Source organism: Dermacentor andersoni, chromosome 4 (assembly GCF_023375885.2).
Source record: "Dermacentor andersoni chromosome 4, qqDerAnde1_hic_scaffold, whole genome shotgun sequence".
Lineage (NCBI taxonomy): Eukaryota > Metazoa > Arthropoda > Arachnida > Ixodida > Ixodidae > Dermacentor > Dermacentor andersoni.
In genome coordinates this window covers 116,017,719-116,044,027 of record NC_092817.1, presented here as the reverse complement: position 1 = coordinate 116,044,027, position 26,309 = coordinate 116,017,719, and the positions used below count along the sequence as shown (strand labels likewise).

The 26,309-nt window shown below is 44.3% G+C and overlaps 1 protein-coding gene across 4 annotated transcripts in view; it reads right to left on the bottom strand.

The window, feature by feature from the left end:
* Window positions 1-235: 235 nt before the first annotated feature.
* Window positions 236-26,309, bottom strand: part of LOC126537405 (Na(+)/dicarboxylate cotransporter 3-like) — a 96,841-nt gene continuing 70,767 nt past the window's right edge. For 3 of the 4 annotated variants that reach the window (XM_055074328.2, XM_055074329.2, XM_055074327.1), the window contains 2 exons: window positions 25,768-25,890; window positions 236-425 (listed from right to left, as the gene is read on the bottom strand). In XM_055074328.2, coding sequence (XP_054930303.1) covers window positions 237-425; window positions 25,768-25,890 — 312 coding nt within the window. In that variant the 3' untranslated portion in view covers window position 236. Of the gene's footprint in view, window positions 426-22,025; window positions 22,794-25,767; window positions 25,891-26,309 lie in introns of those variants that run through there. The other variant, XM_050184415.2, reaches the window with a different exon arrangement.

Sequence of the window (26,309 nt, the reverse complement as noted above, 5' to 3'; positions counted from 1 at the left end):
CCTTCAAGTTGACATTATTGCTTTCGCATTCACAACTCATTAGAAGTGCTTAGGTGTCCTTGGTTTTATCCTTTCCTTTTATTTTCTTTCTTTGTTTCCTTTTTTGCAGGGTATTTGATATTTTACTTCTTATCGGCTGTTGCGACAGTTAAGGTGGCAGAAAGTTTATTATTTCAATGACGTACAACACGTATATTTAACTAATATGTATGATCGAGAACTTTCCACACCCATATTCATTCAAATAACTTTATTGAGTGCCCTGCAATTCGCTGGGGTGGGCCTGTATCCCGCCTAGGTTTCGGCCAAGGGTTGTTGGCCCGTGATGGCTTCCTCGGCTCGCTGGACGTTCCAGAGTTGGTGCTGCTGGTCCGAGCTGAGCAACGCAGACTCCCAGCGCTCGCGGAGGCTGTCGCTGTTTGAGGCTGCATCACCGTTATTCTGAATTATTACAAACGGCGCCCATCTCTAATGTCATTAGTCTTTATACTATAAAAAAGAAAAAAAAAAGATAATTGTCCTCAAGAAACGATGTGTTTAGAGGGGTGCGTAAATATTCGATTATGAATAAAACACGTTCTTTATCAATTGAATTGGTGTTAGGTTCTAGGATGCACTATCCGAAGTTTTCCAATAATCCTTCCTGTTCGAATATCGCGCATAACAGCGCTTACAGGAGGTTTGCGGGGAGAAAGTGAAATGCAAATGAGGACTGTTCCCAATTACTCCGCGACTGCTGCGGAGAGTTGCCATTTGCTGAGGGCATGCAGTAGCTAACCTTCTGTCAATAGTTATTTGTTATTCGGTATGAATGCCTCGCCTTAAAACAGCCTAAGAATTTGCTTTTCGATTGAGACAAAGCAACGTATTGTTTGCACCGTTTTACAACATTATCACCCATTTAAGGCGATTAGCGATAATCTAGTATTATACATTGCTCCTTTAACACGAAATGACGTGTTACTGCTTTATTGCTACCATAGTCATGGTGCGCCTCGTGCGATCACCTTTCAGTTATCTCTCATTTACAACCTGCTGAGCGAGTCACTATTTTTGGTTCCAAGGGCTGTTTAATTGAGTCATATTGCAATTGCACTCAATACCCGCATCATACGACATAATGCACAAGGTGCCTCAGCTAACTTTAGCCAGAGTTAAAAATATGCAAATACCACAGAACAAAGGCCAGAACAAAGGTAATTTTGTTTGCCGTCGATTGAAGCAAAAAATTTGTTTCATTCCGCCTACTTAGATAATTTGCCCTAATGAATTAACCAACTTTTCTAATATTACAATAAGATAGAAGTGTCAATCAGAAACTTGTAGAACGACATGAAAAACTGCCGATACAACTTTATATTGCTCAATACGTGCTACATAAAAGTATTTTTCCGAGCGCGAAAGAAGCCCGCAAATGCACGCAGGATTGCCGCGTGACTGACCGCTCAAGGCACTTGGCGTGTATTCGCAAAGTGCCTATCTTAATTATGTACTCGTTACAAAGTCCGGAAAACAAATGACCGCAGAGCAGAGTTAGATTCTTGTCGTGAATACACTCCACAAAGAAACAAAGGCAACATACGCTTGCGTTTTTACAGATATTCTATCAAAATGCTGCAAGTAGCTATTTTAGCCTATCCTTTTGTACGGTTCTTGATGTATTTAAAGCAGACATACATGCATTTCCAGCGCTTTTAAAGAAATGGGAAAAATTTAGAGAACAGGAAAGACAAAAGGACATCTAGGATCGACGCTGGCCTCCCACTCATGTTATACATGAAAATGTTCTATCAGTGCTACCTGTCTTTTCGTCTTTCCTATTCTCTTAATTTCTCCTATTGCTTTAAGGTGCTAGAACTGCATGAAGTACTAAATGTAGATTTTTGGCACTACCATATTGAGGGGCACATACATATGTATATTTGAAGAAATGCACGTTGAAAAACTATCCTATTTTTTAACTATATATAACACAATACGTCTGCCTTTACGCATTCTACACAGATATCTGTGTTTACAAGTACAAAAACTGATCTCTCCAAGTATTCAAAAATGTTTGCTTGACGCTTTTTCGACATTGGTCGCCTGCCTTCGCTCAATATATTTTAAGCATCACTATTGGCTAGAGCTTTCTCTTAAACACACTCGCAGCGTAAGAGGTTTATGTGTACGCACTTTCTGTTTGTTGTAGGCTGTCTAATAGACAGCGGTACCATGTTCCGGAAATACAGTGTTCAAGGGCATCTGGCCGCGCCTTCTCAAACAAGCCGTGGCCAGGTATATTCAGCTTCTATGGTTCATACCTCAGCAGCTTGGCATCATAAAGGAACTAAACAAGCCAATGGCCTTTCTACTGCTTCGCCTCTATACACAGGCCCAGCTCGTCCTCTGGCGTAGCCGTACGATGAAATTCAATGATAATTTATTTTGACAAAAGGTATGTAGTTGTCAGTCCAACCGGCGCAAAGCCAAACAAGTATCCGAGAAAGCATCAGAACCCCTTCCTCCAAAGGACACACTACAATGCACAGAAAGAAAATAGTGGGAAAAGAAAGTAGAATACATACATCCTACAACGTCAACACGAAGGTTCCACAGCACTGCACGTAATATAGATGGGTCTCACAGAGATATTTGAATATGAAAACCTATATTCAAATAAACACACCAGATAGCAAACATAGAAGCAACTTCGTTCGTACAGTTAAATAGGCGCACTCTCACACATTTCAAGTAACCAAGCTAGCACTTGCGGCGTCGTCATTATGTGTAAGCTGCAGGAATCACGGTGATGTTAAGCACTATTTCTTGGAGTTTTCTAGAATCGCTGCCGGGCACAAACCTCTGGTCGAGGCCGTTCAGCATTGCGGCGTTCCACACACTTGTGTGAACATCTCGTTTTCACTAGGATTCTCTGGGTTCAGGAAAGAGGAGTATCGCCTCTTTATGAATTACTTTATGACGTGTACTTGGCATGTGTGTGATAACGCTTAGCAGACTCATTTCGGGGTATTGTATCAGGGCGTGGGGCCGGTTGACACAATATCGTGTTCTGGGTGTTGGCCTGCCTACTCTTCTTGATCACTGCGCGTGTCGTCTATTTAAGCAAAGCTTTCTGTATCTTTTCCTCCACTTTTCCTATCCTGGCTGCTGGCTGCTACCTAAAACAAGTGGCCAGTACTGAGTTTAGTGCAACCTAGTACCCAATATAAGTGCCAACCGAGGTTAAATGGGGAGGCAGGAGATCTACGTAAGCGCTGGCGTGAACCGCAGTACGTGAACGCCTCCACCATAACGTAGGCTGTGTTGCAATACTTGTCGTGGACGGCTAAGTAGAGGGCTAAGCGGAGAGCGTCCACCTTGTCTCGTTCCAATTCTCACGAAGATGTCAAAATAGACAGCTTCGCGAAGACAGCATCGAAGTCAAAATTGATGCAGGCTACTTTCCTGTCCAAACAAGATGGCGGCTGAACAGGATGCTTGGAAAGCCGACAGGAAGGTTGTCTGCGCACAAGAAAACGTGTACGCGCTGTTCTACGCGCTTAATGTAAGCTACATCGTGTTTTTCATAGGTTCGCAGACGCAAAGACCTAAAATACAAAAATAATGCGTGCTTTCTCAACTTTTTCTTGCGGCCGCGAGATGGCGTCACGTCGCAGGAGCGTCTAGGGTGCCTCGATGTCCTCCTCGCCCGCCGCTGGCGAGGAGGACATCGAGGCACCCTAGGAGCGTCTTCCGTACGTCTTCTAGACGGCTAGAAACGCGTTCCATTACGTGGCCTCGAAGCTGTCTCGCCTGTCTCCTTAGCTGTCTATGTACACTCTCTCTGATGCTGGCCAGAATTGAAACACACCCGTAGTCGTGATAATTCGTCCCGTTTGTTCGCAAGAATACCTTGATTTGGGCGAGTTGGTTCATCTTGACAGTTTTCATAAAAAAGCACAAAGGACGAAGACGAAGTCGAAGGAGCACATACGACAGAAATGGTGACAGGACCATCGTCATTCCTTCATTGTCATGCCATCGTCATCCTTCTGTCGTCGTCTTGAGTCGTCATGAAACTACTGTCGGCATTCTTTCATTCTCCTTCCTTCGCCATTACACTGTCGTAATTCGTCGCCTTCAATTCATTTTCGTCATTTCTTCGTTTCCATGCCACCGTCATAGTTCTATCGTTACCCCTCCGCGTCTGAACTGTCGTCGCCTGTCCTCAAACAACTGTCTCTGCTTCTTCTGCACGAGAGGTACGCGGACAGTGAACACATTTATACTGATGGTTCCACAAACACCCAGTGTTCGTCCGGTGCTGTGGTTGTCCCAGCAAAAGCTATTACCATCAGCTTCAGGACTGACCACCCGACAACGTCGACATCTGCTGAACTAGCTGCTCTTCGCGCTGCACTCCGTTTCGTCAGTCGGGAGCCACCTCGACAATGGTCCATCTTCAGCGACTCAAAGGCAGCCCTACAATCTGTACTATCAGCTCTGCGTCGCGGGCCATTCGAACAGCTCGTATTCGATATTAGATGCCTACTCCATACATCACAGGAGAAAGGACACCACGTGACGTTTCAGTGGCTGCCAAGTCACTGCGGCGTCACTGGAAACGAAGACGCCGATAATGCCGCTCGGGCAGCTCTTGAAGACGCACAAGAAGAGGCCATACCGCTTTCACGATCCGACGCAGCTAGCAGACTTCGAGTGCTTGCACAGGAGATGACGCTCTCTTCATGGTGCACACCAAACAGCCAGACCAACCAGAGCAACCGTCAATACCACCTGCCCTCTTTGATGCATCTCTATATGCCAACTGGACTCCGCCGAAGCGAGGCGACTCTGCTTTATCGCTTATGGTTAGGGGTGGCTTTCACGAAATCTTACTCATTCCGCATTGGAATGGCCGACAACGCTCTCTGCAATGCCTGTCTTTGCGAGGAGACGCTGCAACACATTCTGTGCGACTGTCCTGAATATAATGTTCAGCGACAGTCCCTGGCATCCGTTCTCGCGCACCTTGACACTAGACCATTGTCCCTCGACACGATTTTCACATGCCGCCGACAGAAGACATCGCAGGTGAAGGCGACGAAGGGACTACTTCAGTTTTTGAAAGAGACGGGATTGGACAAGCGGCTCTGACAGTGTTATCACGTACAATGCCAGATTGATGGACTCTACCGGACGCTGTTTGTGTGCTGTGCTATGTGCTCTCTCTCTCTCTCTCTCCCCCTTCCCCATCTTTCATCGCCCCCATCCCTCTCCCATGTGTAGGGTAGCAAGCCGGTTACGCTAAACTGGTTAACCTCCCTGCCTTTCCTTCTCTACTTTTTCCTTCCTTTCCTCCGCGTTCGTCATTCTGCCGTCATCCAACTCCTTGTTTTTGTTTAGTTGTCGTCATACCTTCGTCATCATATGCCATCATTGTTACGCCGTCATTGTCGTTTCTACATTGTCATGCTGTCGTCATCGTTACGTCGTCGTGACTTTGGCATCGTCATTCTGTCGCCGTCAATAGATCTTTGTCATTCTATCGCCCTCGTGCATTCGTCATTGTGCCCTCGTGATTATTCAACAATCGCGACGGCGTCATCATCAGTCAGTACTCGTCATTCCGTCGTCTTCATTCCCTCGCAATCACACCCTGATCGTCCTGTCTTCGTAACTGTCGTAACTACGCAGTTGTAGTCATTTTCTAGCCATCATCCGTCATCCTCACACTGTCGCTGTCATGCCGTCGTCATACGGTCGACGTCAATCTGTCGTTGGAGTGTACCGTGCAGTGGGTGCATGTTTAAGAACGCCAGGTGGCCGCATTTATTCCGGAGTCGCCCCTACGGCGTGCCTAATAATGTAATCGTGGTTTTAGCACTTAGAACTCCAGAATTTAGTTAAGTCTGTCATTGTCAATAATGTGCTGTCATGCCATCATCGTCATTTCATCGTCGTCATACGATTGTTGTCATGCCGCTGCCGAAACACCGTCGCCTTCGTACTGTGGCCTTCAATTCGACGTCGTCGTACGATTGTTGTCATGCCGTTGTCATCAAGCCGTCGTCTTCATACTGTCGTCGTCATTCCATCGTCATTCACTCGCCGTCATTCCGTCGTCGTCATGCGCGCATGGTATGGTATGGTATGGAGAACTTTATTGGGTCCTGAAGGTCAACCATACGTTGACGCGGGCCGCTCCCACGTTGGGACTGCCAGGCCGAGCCCTTCAGCCACATCCTCATATCGAAGGGCCGAAAGCATACGTTGAGTGCTGTGTTTCTTTATAAAAACACGCCCAACGTGGCTGTGTGCCCTGTACTTGCAAATGGTGCCTAACGAAGAGCAGCGTTCTTCGAACACAACAATTCAATATTTGCCAACCCCGATTCTCACAGTGCTCGGGGCCTGCATCTTGTTTAAGCGACCCCTCGCTGGGTTCCTGCATGATGACTCACCGAACGATGTGAATACATTTTACGCCTCTTAAACCATAAAGGGGGTAGCGGTGATTTTGATCCTCCAGTTGAGTCATATTTAACATCAACAGTCTCCCAAGGGTTGACCGGCCTGACGTTAAGGACAATCACTTCTTCCTCCTCTCTGTGGCATCTCCAACAAAAATCAGCCCGTGAGACATGAACCCAGTCAGGAAACTGCGCTATTATGTGCGTGTTCATTATATGCTCAGTTCTGTAGATGAAACCTATAATCATCTGTAGATTTTACACACGGTGTGCTATTACATCGTGCCCTGGACTTCTGCAAGCTAGAAAATTCTGTTGTTACAGAGGTCAGCAGTGGTGGTACCTTTCTTTCGGCTTCGCATTGATTCGTATATATATATGCGAAAATGCCTCAAAAAAAGCGCCGTATCGCTACTGCTGCGCCGGCGCATGGGGCATTAACCGGCTTAAAATTACCGGTTTCATTGAAACTCGAGTGCACCTAAGAAAATACTCTCAAGAATTAATTCTGAAAGTGATTATTCTTCTGTGTATTTTTGCGCAAGTTTCAGACAGGAGTTGTGAGCTGTTTGTATAGATAAAACCATACAGCTTAAATCACTGTTAGAATTAGCGCTTTGAAGGCACCAAAGCGAGTTTGGAAGTTTCTACAACAATCCCAACGGAATTCTACCTTTCTAAAGTTCTCTAACATGTTTCGCTAAAACTCACTTCATATTTACGAAGTTTCCTAGCAAAATACCACCTGTTTCGCCAACTTCGATTGTTTTATTAGGCCGGTGAGAACTCAGAGTCACGCCAACCACCAACAATTCAAGAATCCTTATGGCGCCCCAAAACATCTTGAACTTCGCGAGTCCTCCTATATCTTCCTCCTAAGAAAAATTCATTCCTACCAGGTTCAAACTTCATACGCCTAGTAGTTCACCAATGACGGAGTATCGTGAGTGTCAAAGCACAATCGAGATAACGTTGAGAATTTCCAACAACGTCACTTGATCGCCTCACACACTTCTTTTTCCACGTATCGCCGATCACGCACAGAGCGTGGCCTTCGAATTTCATTACGCTAGCTCTAACAGCTGCTTCAATAAATAACAGCCTCGCTCTAATATTACATTAAAGGTGTTATGGGTATTATATTGTTACGGGGATGTTACGGGGGATAATATATTGTTTCGTTGCTACTATGTCATCATGTGTAATATAACAGATCAATCGCCGCGACAGGCCTCTCGATAACGAGATGTTGCTTAAATATTATGTGCCACCTTCTTTAAAAGCAGAACACTGTTTCTGTGACCCGCTGGGACGAAGAACGGTATAAAAATACCAAAGAGAGCATCAATGTTCCTGCAATGTTTTTCTTCTTGCCTGCATGAAAGGTTTCCGAACTGAACAAAATACCGTTGCGCACTGATGAGAGGTCGGTCGCTTAGAGGATGAATTCTCGCTTAACAGTGTTGATATATCTGGCCATTACCTGCTCCACGGAGCCCTGATGACCTTTGCGGACGCTTATATGCTCTAAAGCTCTCACCACTGTTACGCAGACGAACATTACCGTCAGATGATATAAGAGGGATCAAAGCTTAACGTTGGCTGCGGGCGACCTAATGGCAGTGGTGAGAGGAAGTCGTGAATAGCAGCGAACAGTGAAGTTCGGAAAATGAAAGAGTAGCAAGCGCAGTGAACATTTTCGAACCGACTATAGCAGCACCAAAGAAATACTCAAAGTGTACACTAGCCATCCCTTTGCCGTTTTCGGATTCAGTCGTATCGTTCGCATCGATCGCAGTCGCTTCACTGAAAGCGGGTGTTTCTGAAAGAAACGTTCGAGGTGCCCGTAGAAGTCATAGAGAGAAAATAAGTAAGTATTGCTGTCGTTTTGAGAAGATTACCCTCTGCTACCATCTTTTGGGTCAAGTCATTTTCTGGTGTCATTTTGAGACGACCACGAGAATAAATACTGAAAAGCCATTGCCGCTGCTACGTCGTTAACGGCCACGTTCCATCGCTGTGAACTGCCACTGTTTTTAATCTTCTTGCTTCGTTCTGTTCACGGACATTTACGGACTCCAGTCCCATTTCGAGCTTCGTCGTCCCAATGGCACACATACCGTGACCTAATTTAGTGTGCAAAGATGGGACAAGTCATCAGTGTCCTTTTCTTTTTCGTTTTCTTTTTCTATTTCTTAGCCTGCTAATGTCGGCGAAAGTTGTCGGTGGCATGAGAACCCATGAATCCACGAGTTAATAGAAAATTAAGTAAGATGGTCACAGCTTACTAGAAGATGATATTTGGGTATTTTATTGGCTATGAAAATTGAATGTTGGCACCGTTCGGAGCAAGCTTAGATATAGTCCGCAGTGTGGTTCGCGCGGACATGGTGCCTTCCCGAACAGCCTATTGAACACTCACCATAGCAGGGAATGAAGTCGTGTTTGCAAGTCAAGTGGTTGACTACGCAACGCGGTAACAGCAAGAGCATGACAAGAATATCTCGAGCAAATACAGGTCCTATTAAAATATTCACACCTGAATTGGATTTCTTTAATCAATGTACCTACACTGACAGGTCGACAAAATAAACGGAACTCCCTCAGACTCACTTACAAAATGTATTTTTTTGCTAAGGGCCTCACTGGCACTCACCAAAATTCTACTCTCCCGGGCTCACTCGGTCTCCCAATCACACAACTACGGACCACGCAAACTCACTCACAAAGCACATCGCCGTTTCTGGACGCGTAAGCGAAAAAATATAATTTTCTGGTCGATACATTTATCAAACCTTTAACATGTGGTCAGGAGTAAATTTTGAATCGTATCTAATAGCCGATTCTCTTGAGCCGCAACTGAGCATGGTATATTGTCCACAGCCATTGAAGGAACTCACTTTCCACTTATGTCGTTTGTATTATATTGAACAGCGTAAGAAGCGTATGCAGGTGCGTTCACGCTAAGGGTGACCGTGCTTTTGTGGCTTAAGTATAAAAAATTGTAAAACACCATCAAAGTTGCACGAATCGCACGCACTGTGGGAATCGATGTCGTGCGAAGCATTTAGCAGGTAGCTGTCTATCGAGCATTGTTTGGGATTCCGCAAAAGCATTGCCAAGTGAACCGACGCGCTTCTGTAGATCGGGTAGTCGTAAATGTGAAGCGAGCGTACCTACCTGTGATGACAGCAGCAAGACTACAACCATGGTGATGCCAATCATATGATGTTTAGATTGCTCGGTTATCGCTCGAGAGAACGTTATGTAACAGTCATGGCCTTATTGCTACTGTATCCCTTCGGCGTAAAATTATACGACATTCCGATTGCTGGGTTCTGCATTTGTATTGAACGGGCATCGACGAGCACGCCTTACACAGCTCTCAATCACGTCTCGCAATTAAAAATATTACATTCATGTAACGTTACACAGGCTTCGACGATCAGTCACAATTCTCAATAAAAATGAGCACTTCCTTTCCAAAGTTCTATTTGAGTGGATACATGTGTCCGGAGTGCAGTATACACACTTCACAGTGTCACAACACAGTGGCAAAGCGCAGCTCCACCTAGTGCATAAGTCACTGGCACTCGCTGCGGTACTGAGTGATAATTACTAACGGTTACTAACGGAAACCGATGGGCTGCGCTTTCGTTGAATAAACAACCAAATGAAGCCGACCGGCAAGGAAGCAAGTGAAATTATAGGAGAAATTAATTCTATTAAAGCAAAGCTTTCTTTGCGCCATCCCCCGTGCGCACTGGTACTCTGAAAAACACCCTGAGATTGAAAGGACATTAAATAGGAATATTTAATGAACCTGAATCGGTAAATAACAATTTAGGAAGAACGGGAACGACACAGAAGTGAGTAACTTTTAAATTACCGCAACAACTCCCTGTGACGCAATGCTTTTCAATAGGGATTACTCGGGACTGGTTATGAGTTTGTCAATAATAGAGAATGCATTGCACTCCAAAGCAGCTTAAGACAACCCAGCGATCACGGTGCAACGATTCGACACACTCGGTGCGATGACTCGAATGTACTGTGAAATCTCCAACGTCACGCGTACGTATAAAGGCACCGCCGTTTGGCCAGGAAATTTTAGGAGCTAAACTTTGACCCATATTTTCTCCGTTAATAACCAACCTACTTACGCTAATGAACGAAGCCAGATTCTTGAGAGATACTACGAGTATGATAAATTGATTCAATGTTACCCTTTATTATGTCCCTTTTTACGCAGCCAACCTACGTTCACCAGTTTGGCATCACGTAGAACGCGATACGAGAGAGAGAGAGAGAGAGAGAGAACGTTAGCACCAAGGTATTGGGCTTGAGGGAGTGTTAAGCGTTTCGTGCACTTTGGCGCTATACTTGCGTCGTGCATATTTAAATTTACATTTTCTCTAAACTGATAACATCCCACTTGATTTTGTCAAATATTTTCTTTATGATGTTAATTTTCACAATACTCCTGGCTCATTTCGGTAGATTGTCCGCGCCCCTAGAAACATTTTCTTAATTTTTTTTTCTCTTTAACAGCAAGACCTTGTGCCTTTAACACTAATACTGGGTGTCCCAACTATCATGCACCAAGATTTTAATATATTCAAATTTGACGTATCTGGACAGAACCGAGGTCCTGTTATTTGCCATTGCTTTCAACTACTCAGATTATTTTATGTAATCCGCCTAAAAACATAATTATTCTTGCGAGCTAATTACCTCTTCTAATTAAAGAGTCACAAAGCTGTGAACTTGCCACTTTATCACTTTTATTTCATTTTCCTTTTTGCTTTGAAACCTTTTAGAGCCGAAATAAATATCCTATGGTCATCAATCACCACGATTTGAGGTTTTCTCTAATGTACTGGCTCTTGCTTTCTGCAAAGCCAACTAGCTCAACACATCCTTGTTTATGGAAATAGAAGTTCGTCAAGAGTATTAACAAAGGCTTTCCCCTCAAGTCCGTCGACAGACAACTATCATCGTCAATGGCTCATACCCCATAAGCTCTCATACCCGCGTATGCAAGCGAAAAATGCGTTGCCTCATAACCCTCCGTAGGGCAGAGGCTGCAAGTATATAGCAAGGCGAAGCGAACAGCGCATACATTCTTTGGAATTACGCGTACAGTATACAGAACCGCATACGTTTCAATAAAGGCCAAGCTCAAAACAAGCATCCGAACCGCATAATTAATGATAAGGCGCGCCTGCACCTACATGCAATGCGAAGCACGTAGCGCTCCCCGCATACGTTTCCCGGTAAAGATTACTGTTGCGCAAGCGGCCGCGTCGACGCCAGCTTGCGACGTGGGGTGTGACGAGCCTAGCCTTCCATTTAAGGATGAACCAGCCAAGAAACTGACTTCAATGTTCTTGCAGTACCGCTATGGTCGGCGGTGTTCTGTCAAAATTAGCATCACTCCCATTAATACCATTACTCTAAATTACCCTTACCGCCATTGGAATAAAACATTGCATAACCCCCTCAGCAGTTGTGTTTTTCAACAGCTTCGCTGGACATCCACTTTCGCAGTGCCGGGAAGATGAGTTTTTTTTTTTTTTTCTCCGGCGATGTTGAACATTTAAACTGTAAGTATTGTCGCTATTGCTACTTTATTGTTTTCAGTTTTCCTTTCATTTTTTATGCTTTACATGTGTGTTCTTTGAATACTCTTGTTTCTCCAAAACGTTGTTTCCAATGTTAATATTACTACATTTGTTACCTTTGTGTACCTTTGCCTTTTCTGTGCTATGTACCATCTACTGGCTTTTGTTATTCCTCAAGCTTATAAAAGTCGTCGATGACGCTTCCTGCTGCTGAAGCAAAAATCCGATTAATGGACTTCACGATGCGCGGCTGGGTGGCGCCATCTGTGGACCGGATTAGTAACAACTGCCACACTTCCGTGACCGCCTAGATCACATCAGTGTGCCTTTTAGCCTCAGAGGGGTCAGAGATTTTCAGCACGCTGTAGTGAGGGTGATCTCGTAGTTCACTTTGTATGATATGGTATGTTGTGACTTATTTTCACAAACAAAAATGCAGTTCTGCGAAGGGGAAAGTGTAAACAAAAAATGAAGAAAAAAAACTTGCTCGTGGCAGCTTGACCAGCCCCCAAATACACGTAAAGCAAACGGTGAACAAGAGCGGAAGCACAAATTTTCTACTAGCTTACAATTAAAGCACCTTGATTACCAAACACATGAAAGGGGGAAAATAAATAAGATATATTAAAAAAGAAAAGCGAAACAGAGAAAAAGGGATAAAATACAACATCCCACTCCACTGCACAGTCTTAAATTATAGCATAGGAACTACATACCAGAGAAAAAAAGCAAGAATATCAGAAGCAGAGTGAGCCAGAGTATCAATTTCATTAACAATAAGACCATTTACACACCTTGGTAGCCTAGAGGGCAGCATTTGTGTTGCGTAGTTAATGCGCTAATGTTCTATATGCTAATGCTCTGGATGCCTTGTATTGTAGGGAACTTAGTATTGCTTCAAGTGAACCGTACAGCTGACGTAGTTTAGTTCCGTCTTTGCTTATTTTGATACGCATGTACTATGCGATACTTTAAGGGGGTCTTTATTATCGGTATCTCTCGTTTAAAAATGTTACATTTTGGGGTTTTAGATGTCAAGGACACAATCTGATTCGGAGACAAAGGGTCGCTCCTCGTGAGGGGCCATCCTAGGACTCGGGCCTGCCAAGTCATAACTGAGCAGAGACTCAATAAAGTTGTTACCACCAAGCCGTAGTGGGAACTCAAGGAAAATTTCGACCGCCTGGGGTTCTTAACGTGCACTCAATAGACGGACATTTTTGCATTTCGCCGTCAATGAAATGCGGCCGCCGTGTCCTGGATTCGATCTCGCGACCTCGTGCTTAGCAGCGCAACGCCATAGCCGCTAATCCACCACGGTGGCTTGTGTCTTAATTCCCGAAGTAAATATAGTTAAAGGAAATCGTACGACTTCTTACAGAGAGCGAAGAAAAGCCTGTTTTGTGGAATATACAGTCCCTTTATACTCGTATTAGTTTCGGAAGTCGTACTCCCGACAGGACAACACTAACTTAAATGGCTAATAAAAAGTGAATTATATAGGGTGTCCCAGTTGACGTCACCCAAGCTATTCAACAAACAAAAATATTTAACAAACACTGTGCAAGATACTATCCTAAGACCTACGGTGTTTGATCTTAAGACCTATGACGACCGAAACACCGTAGGTTTTATAAGCGTATCGTGCAGCATGTTCTTAAATTATTTCTTTTTTTCGTTAAAGTGCTTGGCTAAAGTTTACTGCGACACAAGTTATACCAAGTGTAAATCACCACAAGGTAGCTGAAGAAGTAAGAGATTCCGGCGATTTGTGAAATCATACCCTTAAGAAAATATATGGGCATTCGCCAGGTCATGGTATGATCAAAAGATGCACCTGACGATTTTACCGAATTAACAAGTTTACATGTAGAGTTGCAAATGAATAAATCTTCCTCAAAAGTAATTTGCGTGTTTTTAGTGCGCAGTATTGCCGCTTTTGCCTTCGGGAAATTAACAGGCAAACCGTTATCAACTGAAAATATCTGTAATTTATTCAAAACCGCAGTAGCTCTTCAAATCAGATCGACAGAGTTCTTATATTTAAAGAAAAATGACCTAGTGTTGACAGCATAGGATACATATCGTGTATCTCCGTATATTTTCACTAGACCGTGAGCAAGTATATATACGACTGCTCGGCCCGCATCGCCTCAATCAGCGAAGAAGCACTGTCTCGGGTATGCGCAGAATATTTGCCTTAATTTAACATTGCCGTCATCGGTTGTTTTGCAAATGTAAGCAGCCGTAGCCTTCTCTCCTTTTCTTTGCTTTTTTTTGTGTGTGTGTAAATGATCCCATCAAGCGTGCTTGTCGGGAGATAGCTTTTGAGGAATACCAGCATACTATAAAAAAGGGGTTCAGAATAAATTGTGAAGATATCGGTAATTCACACTAAGTTCCACAGTGATAGGCAAAGAAACCGGCTTCGGCGTAAATTATAGAGTCTCTTACAATTCGGCCTTGATGGCAATCTTGCGCCGTTACGTATGCAAATTCGTAAAGGTTGTTGTGACACCGTGTGAATGTCGCAATAGGGAATGTTCTGCTTGCCTTAAATACTTCTAGGCATAAACCTTGATATGAACTAATAAAACAGATTTTCTTTTCTGTCTTCTTCGGAGAGTAGGGACCGGGGGGGGTAGGGGGGGGGGGGATTTGCATGGAACTCCGCTCGTTTTATCAGTATTATATTAATACATATTTACACACAGTGAACGCCCACCCGCTGTAAACACCCGTTGGTGTTCCTGTTTGCATTCGGTATGACTGTATAGCACCCTAGCGCGAGTGCTTTTATTTATAATAACACGTCCTTTATAAGAATCGGCTACATCGAGGCAAACGGAAAACAGCGAGATGCGGAAAGGGGTGGGACGACATTTGGTTTCAAATAGTACGGCTCTGCACACTTCACAATAGCAGACGTTTTTTTTCTGATTTACGTCTTTTCTTTCAAGACCAATTTCATGTCTGGCATCCTATACGTCGCCCATATTTATTACACTGCCTATTTGGGCACTGCGCCGGTTGATTCTGCCAGTGCGTACGATTTCTGCGCGACAGTTCCTGGGTAGTTGCCTGTGTTTCAAAGCAAAACATTCTTTTTTTAATGCGAAAGCATTATATGCCCCATTACACCAAAATCCGTCGTCGTCCTCGTCGCCACCGAGCGATGGTAGCAAAAATGGCCGACGGCGCAGAGAGTAAAAAAAAAAAGAGAAACATGTAAGAAATGCTCGAATTGACGACGAATTTCTCAGCGTGGTTCCCGTAAACAAACGAAATTAATGACTTTGAAACGAAAATGTGGCAAATTTTGACGCGGGTGGGAGTCAGACCCGGGCTATCCGGGGTCCGAGACGAGCACGCTCGCCCAACTCCACGGCGGCTCCATGGTTCTGGTTGAGTGAAGGTGCGCCTAGCGCGTGCGTCATTGGGCACGTGACGGCGCCGTCAATGGGGACGAGGTGGCGCCACGTCATGAATGCATGAAAAGAGTGTATAAAAATACAAGAAGCTCAGAGGCGTTCAGTAGAACGCCTCTGAGCGGTCCTTCGAATTATGAACTCCTCGCAGGCAAGCGAGCGCGTTTTGATTTGGCCTTTTCGAGGCGCAGTTAGAACGCAGGCGAGAGCTTGCGCGGACAAGGAACGCGCGGTAAAAAAAAAAAAAAGACATTTCACCAAAAGGACTATAATGCTTTCGCATTCCCACACGTAAGCAGTCTTATCTATCTATCTTTTTATCTATCTATCTATCTATCTATCTATCTATCTATCTATCTATGTTTGTAAATAAGTGGTTTTCTGCCTTCCTTAGTCACTGGGTATTTCGTGGTCGAATGGCTAGCGGATCGGGCTGCTATTAGCCTCGAGAACAAATTACAGGGGCGCTGCGAGCGCCGCTCGCGTGACGTCAGTGCACGGACTCGCGCTTGTCGTCTGCTGCAGTTCGGGCGGTGTCTGGGCGCCTTCTGAAGTATTTTCATTCGTTCGCTCTCGTTCCCTCTGCTTGTACACTTATGGCAATCGTCTCAAACATATTTTTACGACGTCTTCATTCGCGCAAATTTATTCAAAGAGCTTATTTCTTAGACGACAATACAGTTCTCAAAGACGATGCTACAGTGCCAGCCGAAGGAGCGCAGACCAGCCCATTGCGGGTTTTTCATGCGCGGATCGACAACCCCGTAAACATAGCATGTAAGAATTCAGTTATGATACTATACCTGCCGCGGTGCAACTATTTCGCAATAAACACTGATTATATATGACTTCTACAACGGTTACGTTGATTTTAATCCGCTAAAGCAGGTTTGCTCACAACGAGTATTTCATGGTATATTTTCGTATTTCTTCACAGAAACGCTCCGCAGTAACACAAGGACTTAACTAACACTACAGTTTAGATTAAACCAGCACCACTTGCTTCTTTAAGTGCTTCTCAAAACTAGGAGGTTCTTCACGTGTTTATATTAATCGGCGGTAATTTGCGTAATTTGAAATAAAGCTAATTGAAGCTTGCAGCTGTTCGCAGACTACGAGAAGGAATGTAGCAGTATATATTCCCTTTTCCGTGCTACACGTTCAACTCACTAGAGCAATTCATTGGTGTTTGTTGCTTGAGGAATATACGTGAAGAATCTGTTAGGCGAACTGATACAGGCTGCTCGGCCCAAATTTTTTTGTAAAATGTGCCTTTTGGACCGTATGGCTGCAGCCGGAAAGAAGCCGTAACGTCATTTATTAGTAGTATGGGACATATTGAAGATATTATAATTCCCCTGTGGAGGGTCAAAAATCAAGTGAAAGATGTAAGGCTTGTGGTGTCTTCCTTATGAAGGTTTGCGAGGTTCATATATATGGACGAAGGGAATAGTTCTCCGTTTGTATATTTAAACAACGCTGGATCAAGACATGGTGAGGCATAAGGTGCATTAATTTTCCTTTTATAGGCACCCTAAGCTTCGCTGTAGTACCTCGAGTATATAGGCACCCTAAGCTTCCCTGTAGTACCTCGACTATACTTTAGGCATTGCAATTGGCTCTGTAAAAACTGCTTCATGATTTCAATTCAAAGTTGTAGTGAACTGATGGGTTTCGCGAACAATGCGCGCCTCGGGATAACGACAGTAGGTTGCTACTGTTGCGTGAGGGGTGTACCATATTGTCCATAAAGGCTACCGAGGGCAAGCCATGGAACATTTCATGACTCGCAATTGCTTGGCTGTCGATCTTAACCTCGATACATTTCTTTCAAGTGATTGCTTCTATGGTATTTGTGAATTAGCTATGTAGATACTCTACATGACGCGCCATCGTGTTAACAGCCATGGTAAATTCGTTGTATGGGGGCCTATTTCAGAGAGGGGTGAAAGTAGCAGCAATCTTTTTCATATGAAATGCGCGCCTAACTATTTCTTTTACGCGTTAATAAAGTGGCCACATTTGACTAGAACAACTCACAAAAGTAATAAGAATCATGATGACAGCGTCCATGGGCAGTGTCTTTCTAACACGGATAACATGTTGACAATGCAATGTCTCTAATAACTAAGTACTAAGGAAATGTTAAGTGTTTAGCGAAGCATCATATACAACTTCGCGTGTTGAATTTGCAGACATTCTTTTTGCACAAAATTTATGGACAGACACGGTGCATATATGCATTGCAAAACCAGTGGACCCCTTCAACGTTACATAGTTTGCAATATCAAAGCCGCAAATTTTCTTGACTCACGCGCTTTTGAAGAAGGAACTGTGGTTCAGGCATGGCAGCAGAAAGAAGCCGACATCACGAGCCACTCATACCCCAAGCATACACGAAGGGAACGAGCGCGCGCGGCAGCCGAGCGAGCCGGAGCGAGCGGCGTCCTGGCCGTGACGTCACTCGTGAGAGGGCGCCACTCCAAGTTCTCGCCCCTAATACTGAGAGAACAGCAGGGTCCGAAACCAAGCATCCGATCAACAGACACGCGCGCGCATATTGTATCCCTCTCCGTTGTTTCAGGTATGTTCATGCTTTCAGTCTGCGTGCAGCAGTTGTGTGGGATATACAAAGAAAACAGACAGTGGTGAGCGCATTAAATTGTTGAAAAAGAAAAAAAAGGTTTTCAGTGTTCGAACGAGACCGAAAGAATATTTAGCCCCCGTCAAATTGATTATTATGTTCCTAGTGGATGTTCATCGTCTAGGTATACAAGCAGAAGCGCGGGGTACCACGAAGAGCAGCGTTATATCTCCTGTTTTATTCAATGTAGTTTAATCGTAGGGTTTTACGCGCCAGAACCTTGATCTGATTGGGAGGCACGCCGTCGTGGGGGACTATGGAAATTTGGACCACCTGAGTTATTTAAAATGTACCTAAATCGAAGTACTCGGGTACCCGCGCTTAAATGATGCGGACGCCGTAGCCGGGATTCGATCACGTGCTCTCGTGCTTAGCAGCCCAACACCATAACAACTTAGCAACTATTATATATATATATATATATATCTATATATATATATATATATATATATATATATATATATATATATATATGTATGTATATATATATATATACACATCGCCCGCCATCAGAATTTACGCGTTTATGCACAGCACATCGCTTTTTTGCTTGTGATAATTATTTACATTCATGTTGTCACAGTGTTACTTATGTACTCTCGAAAGACGGCTTGGGAATGCACGTAATGCATATATCATATCGCTGAACGTCAGCAAAAGTGTACTTCTCCTGCTGCTTCTAAACTTTCCTATTTACATTTAACTGATGCACTGTCGAAAGCTTCTGCCCCATACGTACTCCTTTATGTGCCTCGGCATAAGGTAGGACGGGACGTTAAATTAACGAAGCCCCACTGAGCAACACGTGCCATGTGATCTGTTTGTAAGCTCTGTAACCGACACTACGGGTTGCCAAGTCGTAGTTTAATATAACTATATATATCATGCATGTACGTACCATCATGGATTTCTGGTGCGGAAGCTTGTCTTATGCCAGCCAAGCTTATAAAGTTCATGCTCTGATAATTTTAGAAAGGCCAGCTCTACGCTTGCGCTTCGGGCTACCTAAGTTCGTTGTCAAACGCTGTTCTAAACATTCAAGCGCGAACGCCATGTTTAAAATGCACAGTGCCGATTTTCACCGTTCAAACGTTTTTAAAAATTTGCGGTTCTCCGCAGAGAGGATCCAATGTTGTTTTCATTAATGATCCAACTGTATAGCTTTTTTAACCTATTTGTCGCGACTATGCAACCCTGAGATTGTATTTGTACAAACAAAGCTAGACCGTTGAATGTAAAGATGCAACATATTCACTCAACGATTTATTCCAATTCAATTCGTTAGATTGGTTTTGTCGGTATTTTTGCCCAAACGGTTAACTAATTACCTTCTGAAATTTAAATGGCGAGGTATAACATCACCTTGCTGACTTGGAAATAATCAATATAATAGCCACTGATGCGCCGCTTTCTGAAAGGACGGTTGGTGTACGCATCTTATTTCCTTGCCTTGGTTGTATTTTTTTTTCTTTTCGCCTTCCAGGTTATACATTCTTCATATCAGAACGGTTGGCAATTGTTCTATTGAAAAGCGAAATTCTAACGAATAAATCGTGAGCTTGAATAGTTAGATTCTCTTTTAGTATGATCTTCGCTTTCCACGAGAAGGAATACAGCTCTCCTAATTGCGTTCCGATATTTTAGTCCCTGCAAACTTACCAAAATCAATTTTCTATGGGTTCCAGGCCAAAACGGTTTACACTTAAACAACATGACGGTTTTATTAGCCAGAACGGTTTTAAGGGGCCCTACGATCCCTATTGATAGAGCGTACGTAACTGCATCGAAGTACAGACAATTTCGCTTGCGAAATGATTCTAAAAAATTATCACTGGCAATATTTTCAGACCTTCATCATCGCTGTTTTTTTTTTTTCTGAAATAAACATATCAGATGGAGAGGTATCGCGCTTTTCGTGATGTCGCATACGTGACAGACAGGCGAAGTGGGGGTGGTCCAAAAAAGTTTGTGACCAATCGCGGAAGGCTGATTGCAGAATTTGAATAGAAAAGTTTGGAATAGTTTTACGTTATAGCGCCCCTGGTCTGGTGTCTCCTCTCAACTATACTTGTAAGGAAATTCAATCAATAAACCCACTTTTTTTGTGCTACCGACGATACTCAAACCAGATAGAGAGGTTACTCGAGGTTCAAGTATGTAAGATTGGACTAGAATTAAGTATTCCGGCAATAATATAACTGGGGCCTCGGCGCTAGCTATAGTCACAGGGATAACTATTGTGCAGCGTTAGATTTTTTTGGCTGAGACAAAATGATCCTGATTTTTATAGCTTTAATAAAATTAAATAGTCGCAGATGTGTACCAATTGCAGCAATCGATACATCAAATACAGTGAAGTTATATAAGCGCGTTCTCGCCCCCTGCGTCAGAAGTACACCGTCGTCCAATGGGTGGCGTCCAAATCAGCGCCCGAGTGGTGGCGCCCTTCGGATTACAGATGTAGATCTCAAAGGTCATGCTTTTTTTGGCTGCATGCGGCGGAAACGATTGCAGTAGCCGGAAACACGTCATAGACATCGGGTTTTGGACACCACTTGCTTTAAAGGGAGCCCCTCATCTGTTTTCAAACCGGGATTCATGCAAACGTGCAAGTCAAAACCTCATAGGCCACAGGCGGTTACATTAAGGCTTCTGCAGACACGAACGTACCCTAAACCAGTCATAATGAATAAAATTAATCCGGACTGCGGCGTTTCAGTCTATGGTTGTGGGGGTTTGCTTGATTTAGAACACATGCTTTGGCGCTGTTTGGCGTTGACCGGTGATGGTTCTCGAGGTGAACAGTGGCGGCAGCGGATGCTGCATAGTGAAGTGCTGGCAGACAAAGTCAGGGCTGTCCAAAGGGCCCGTGTGACAGCCGAGGAGCTCGGCTTCTCTGTCCCGACGTGGGAGCGGCCCGCATCCGTCCCAGACTGATCCCTCAGGACCTAAATAAGGTTCTTCATACTCACTGCTATTACGTTACTGCTATTATCACTGCTATTATTACGTTACTGCGTTATCACTGCTATTACGTTAGTCTCCCTTTGAAGAATCCTCCTCATTAAGCTTTCTCCCGTTAATATTAAACACAAGTAAAATTAGAGGCTTTGAACACAAATCCGGTGTTCCTTTTCATATTGGACGACTCTGCACGTCGACGCCGCCTGCACGTTTTCACCGACAAAATGGTCACATGACAGCTTCGGACCTCCCACGGAAGCTTAACCGCGTCATCAGCTTTAGCCACCGCAGCCGCACAAACTCCCAGTGACATTCACGATGGCGACGGTGAAACGAGAAACAAAAAATCATGGATTACGGGCTTTAAAAAAAACGCGTGAATTTGGCTATTCAAGTTAGATATACGCAAGGTAACTTATTTTATAATCTTCGATAATTACATATCAAAGCGAGAATTCGGGGTTCCGACGCACGTTGCTTTGCGGGCTGTTGACATATGATGCTTCGGGTAATGGTTACAGAGCCTCCGAATGCCAAGAGCGTCGGCACCATCGGCACAGTGTGCTCCTTCAAAGGCCTACCCTATTTTGGTTCTTTTCGAGCCCGGAATCTTCCCTCAATCCCCAATATAGGAAACTTAATAAAAATTTAGAAACCACTCATTATCACATGCTATTCATTTAAAATGTATGTGTTCTTTAGGGATGCTATGAGTCGACATTATATGTACTGGTTTTACGTCATGGTTTATTCTCTGATTGCACAGTACAGAGGTGCGCCCAGTGGCAGTACTTGGTAACCACCCGCGCTCTTCTGTTAGCGTCGTCTGCTCGCAAAACGGGTGCTGACTTGACTAAGTGCAATGTTGCCCGCGAAACAAGTGATCGCGGGTGCAAGTAATGATCACGTGTGACGATCTTAAAAATGTATTTTTCGCTGAAACCTTACAACTATTACTTGCACCGTTTAGCACAGATAATCAAAGTGAGAAAGAAAACACGCAGAATGAACGTTATTGAGAACCACTGACCTAGAAAAATCGACCGAGTCGCCTAAAGAACAAGCGCTGTGCCTCATTCACAAACATTAACATTAATACAATGATTCCAAAGGCATCTACACGCAGACTGCAGAGTACTTCGGCTAGGTAACGGCTGCACAAGCCGTTAAACTACGTCCGGTAACGCGTACTTTCGTGCCCGCATGATTGTCTACGCTCATATCATGCAGAGGCCATTACATGTGTTTTTGAAAAAATGCAAAATCACGCACACGAACTCACATCGATGCCTGAGGATCTCAAGAACTTACTGTGTGCGTGTGTTCTAAAACAGGCTGCTATCATGCTAGGTGATGCAGCCTAGATTAAACTTTTGTTCCTATGTTCGATATGATACGTCTCATTGGCACTATTCTCAGCAATGTTTGGGGTCAGTTTCGCGCATTCGCGTCCGTTGAAAACAAAAGCGAGCATCAAGCCATCCTTGTTGCTTAATTGTCCCACAACAAGCGGAGAAAGTCGGTTTTATGTGAAAACGCACAACGCACGATCCCGCGCGGCTCACGGATTCCCTCTAAACGGCTGAGTGGTTATATTGAACACTGTCGGGACTATGGTGTTCGTCATGGTTACGGCCGTGGTCACGAAAATGAGGTGGGCGAACAAGCCGGACACTGCCTGAAAAAAAAAAAGACGAGGAGAATACATAAGCAATCACACACCTCGAAACAGTGTGTTCAAAGTCGAAAAACGCAAGCACAGAGCGTCATTTTGCCGCAGACGTCATATTGCATGGTACGTCAACACTAACAAATTCATATGCCGTTGCCCACGATATACTTTTCGCTTGTGGGCTAGGTGTTTACCCTGTAACCTAACCTTGCCTGCACCTTTTTCCTCGGTTTTATTGTTATGAATGTAAAAGTATACCATCGAAATGTGTGTTAATGTAAAGTCTTGATCACTTTCTTTACTTGTGACAGTGTGATTTATGTTGTGATGGCAGTTTGTTAAAACGGCGTGTTTATTTGCGTGTTTCCATGATCAATGATGGACAAGCGATTTCTAATGTTTATACCGGTGCAGAGTTGTCTGTCAGGCCACGTGCATTTCGTCCCCACCTGCTCTTGAGCGTGCGAGGAATCAATAAATCAAATCAAATCAAACCGCTGTACCGCAAAAGTTATATTAAAGTGAAAGACTAGAGTAGGAGCACGCCAGGACCACTTGAATAAATCGAATCAAGTCATGGGGTTTAACAGCCCAAAGTAACAGACGTACTAGCTATGGAAACACAGTAGAGGAAGGTTCTTGGTCGATTTCAAATATGCGCACAAGTCGTTGCACTAGTTTACACATTCTGCCCCTATCAAAATATTGGTGCCTATCAAAATATTGGTGCTGCGTACCGGGGAGTCAAGCCCACGACCTCATGTTCAGCAGCAGAACGCAATGCAGGCAATGAATTCACCAAGGTGGGTGACCGTGGGTATGCTAATTTTGCCGCCTGCACGAGACGACGCCATGCGTCTGCAAAGCTGGCGCCTTCAAGTCTCTTGCCCTTATGCAAGAATCAGCGAGCGAGCTGAAGTAGCAGCCTTAGTTGGAAGTCATCTTATTTGTGAACCTGTTAAGATGTTTGTTAAGTGTAGACATATGGCCTTTGTGAAACAACCTCTGAATCAAGTTCTGTGAAATATCCTCCATTTAAAGCAACACGCTAAAATATATCGACTGATGGTCGTGTATTTTACAACTGGGTCCTCACATGGTTCATAAAGCTTCAGAAAAAGTGCTATTTTTACACAGCTCCACACCAAAAGCAGATATGTCAATTGCGCACCTAATACAGAATTATAGAAATGCAGAAAATCATATGTACAATACTTTAAAACAAACCAGTGTTTGTGAATCGAACGTACGAAAAACTCAACTAAACGAGCTAGTAATTTTGTAGAGACCAGCAAGGAAGACAGGAGCGCCGATTTGTGTATCACCCGGTGTATTAGCTGTCTTCTTACCTTATATAAGACCACACAATATAAGCACTCCTTTTTGTGTTTGCCAAGCACGAGGTCGCGGGATCACATCGCGGCCATGGCGGTTGCATTTAGATGGGGGCCAAATGCAAAAACACCCGCATACTTAGATTTATGTGCGCGTTCAAAATTAATCTGGAGACCCCCACTAGGGCGTGCCCCATAATAAGATCATGGTTTTGACATGTAAAAGTCCATCATTTCATTTTTTGTCCTCTTTGTGTTGCTCCATGAACCTTGAATCAACTGGACATTAGCTAATTTGACTGCATACTCAGCTGTATTAACACTCCCATCTTTCTGCGTTATGTAAGCTGCACTGTAAGGTGTTATCTTCTTTTTCAATTTAGTGTAACTTGAAATTTTACGAAAAATTGAGGCTACGAATTATGGCCGAGACGGTAATAATGCTGTCGTCAATCGCGTCTCCACAATATGCCCTATCTCGACTCCGGTGAGTAGATAGAGCGCGGCCTCCGAGATCGTAGTGTGACACGCCGTTGCCATCTCAGATGCCACGGGGTAGAGACGGCATCGTTCCACAAGCAAAGTCGTGTGTCTACCATGGGTCCTCGGTGAGAATCCTTTGCAAACCCTACAGCTTAACTTTCGTTATCGGGCACAATGACTGTCCTAATCAACAGCACTGGAACGGCCAAGTCTCACTCAAAGAACTCCAAATCGCAAGGATCACCCTGTAGGATTACTGAGACCACGCAACTGATTCATTAGAAATTCGACGCTGCACTCTACTTTGGTTGAATTAAGGAGGCTACCGAGTTGAGACGTTATTGTGAAAGCGGTGGTGAATAATCAGCAGCTGTAGTAGTAACAGCAGCAGTAGCAGCAGCAATAGCAGCAGCGGCATATTTTATGTTCACTGTAGGGCGAAGGCATCGCCAGTAATCTGCAATTGCCTCTGTCTTGCGCCAGCTCACGCCATGATATGTCTGCAAATTTCCTAATGTTATCACACCGCTTAGTTCTCCGCCGTTCTTGACTGCACTTACGTTCTCTTAGCACCCATTCCGCAACTTTAATACACGACCGACTTTTTGCCCCACGCATTACATGACTTGCCCAATTGCATTTCTTCCTCTTAATGTCAACTAGAATACCGACTACCCCCGTTTCCTCTCTAATCCACACTCTTTTCTTTTTTTTTTCTTAAAGGGGCCCTGAAACATTTTTTTCGATTAATCATAGAATGTTATCACTATTAAGGGACGTCGTCTCACAATTCTTCTGCCGCAACCATCCTTCGAATTATTCTAATATAACGCTGCACGACGACATTACAGAAGCGAGAGGAAGCAAATTTTCACTGTTTTTTGACACGATATTGTAAGTTCCCTGATGTATGCAGTGCGGTAATATTTGGCTCAAGTGTTCACAGCAGCCTATATGACCGATTGGCAACACTCTCTTACTATGTTCAAAAAGTGTTTCAGGGCTCCTATAACATTACGCCTACCGCTTTTCGCTCCATGGCCCTTTGTGCCGTCTTTATACTCTTCTCAAGGTTTCTTGGTAACGTGCAAGTTTCTGTATCATACGTTAGTGCATTTAGAATCAAGTGAATCATTCGCCACTCGAAACAGTAGGCGCCTTACCAGGTTGCTGAGATTTATGCGCTCCTTGGCCATGAGCAGGTTGTTGGCCGGCGAGGTTACCGAGAAAAAGAGCCCCATGGAGCAGCACATCGTGACGGGTATGAGAAGCCTCAGGGGATGCCACTGCGCCCGTGAAATGGGAGAAGAAAGGTCGCAAATGATATGACACACGGTCTGTATGTGTGCCTGTCTTCGAAAAATTGAGATGCCCTGCCCTGCCCTGCCCTGCCCTGCATGCCCTGCATGCCTGCCTGTCACTTCCGTCCGTCCGTCCGTACGCCCGTTCGTTCATTCGTTCGCTCGTTCGCTCGTTCGTTCGCTCGTTCGTTCGCTCGCTCGCTCGCTCGCTCGCTCGTTCGCTCGCTCGCTCGCTCGTTCGTTCGCTCGCTCGCTCGCTCGCTCGTTCGTTCGCTCGCTCGTTCGTTCGTTCGTTCGCTCGCTCGCTCGCTCGCTCGCTCGTTCGTTCGTTCGTTCGTTCGTTCGTTCGTTCGTTCGTTCGTTCGCTCGTTCGCTCGTTCGCTCGTTCGCTCGTTCGTTCGTTC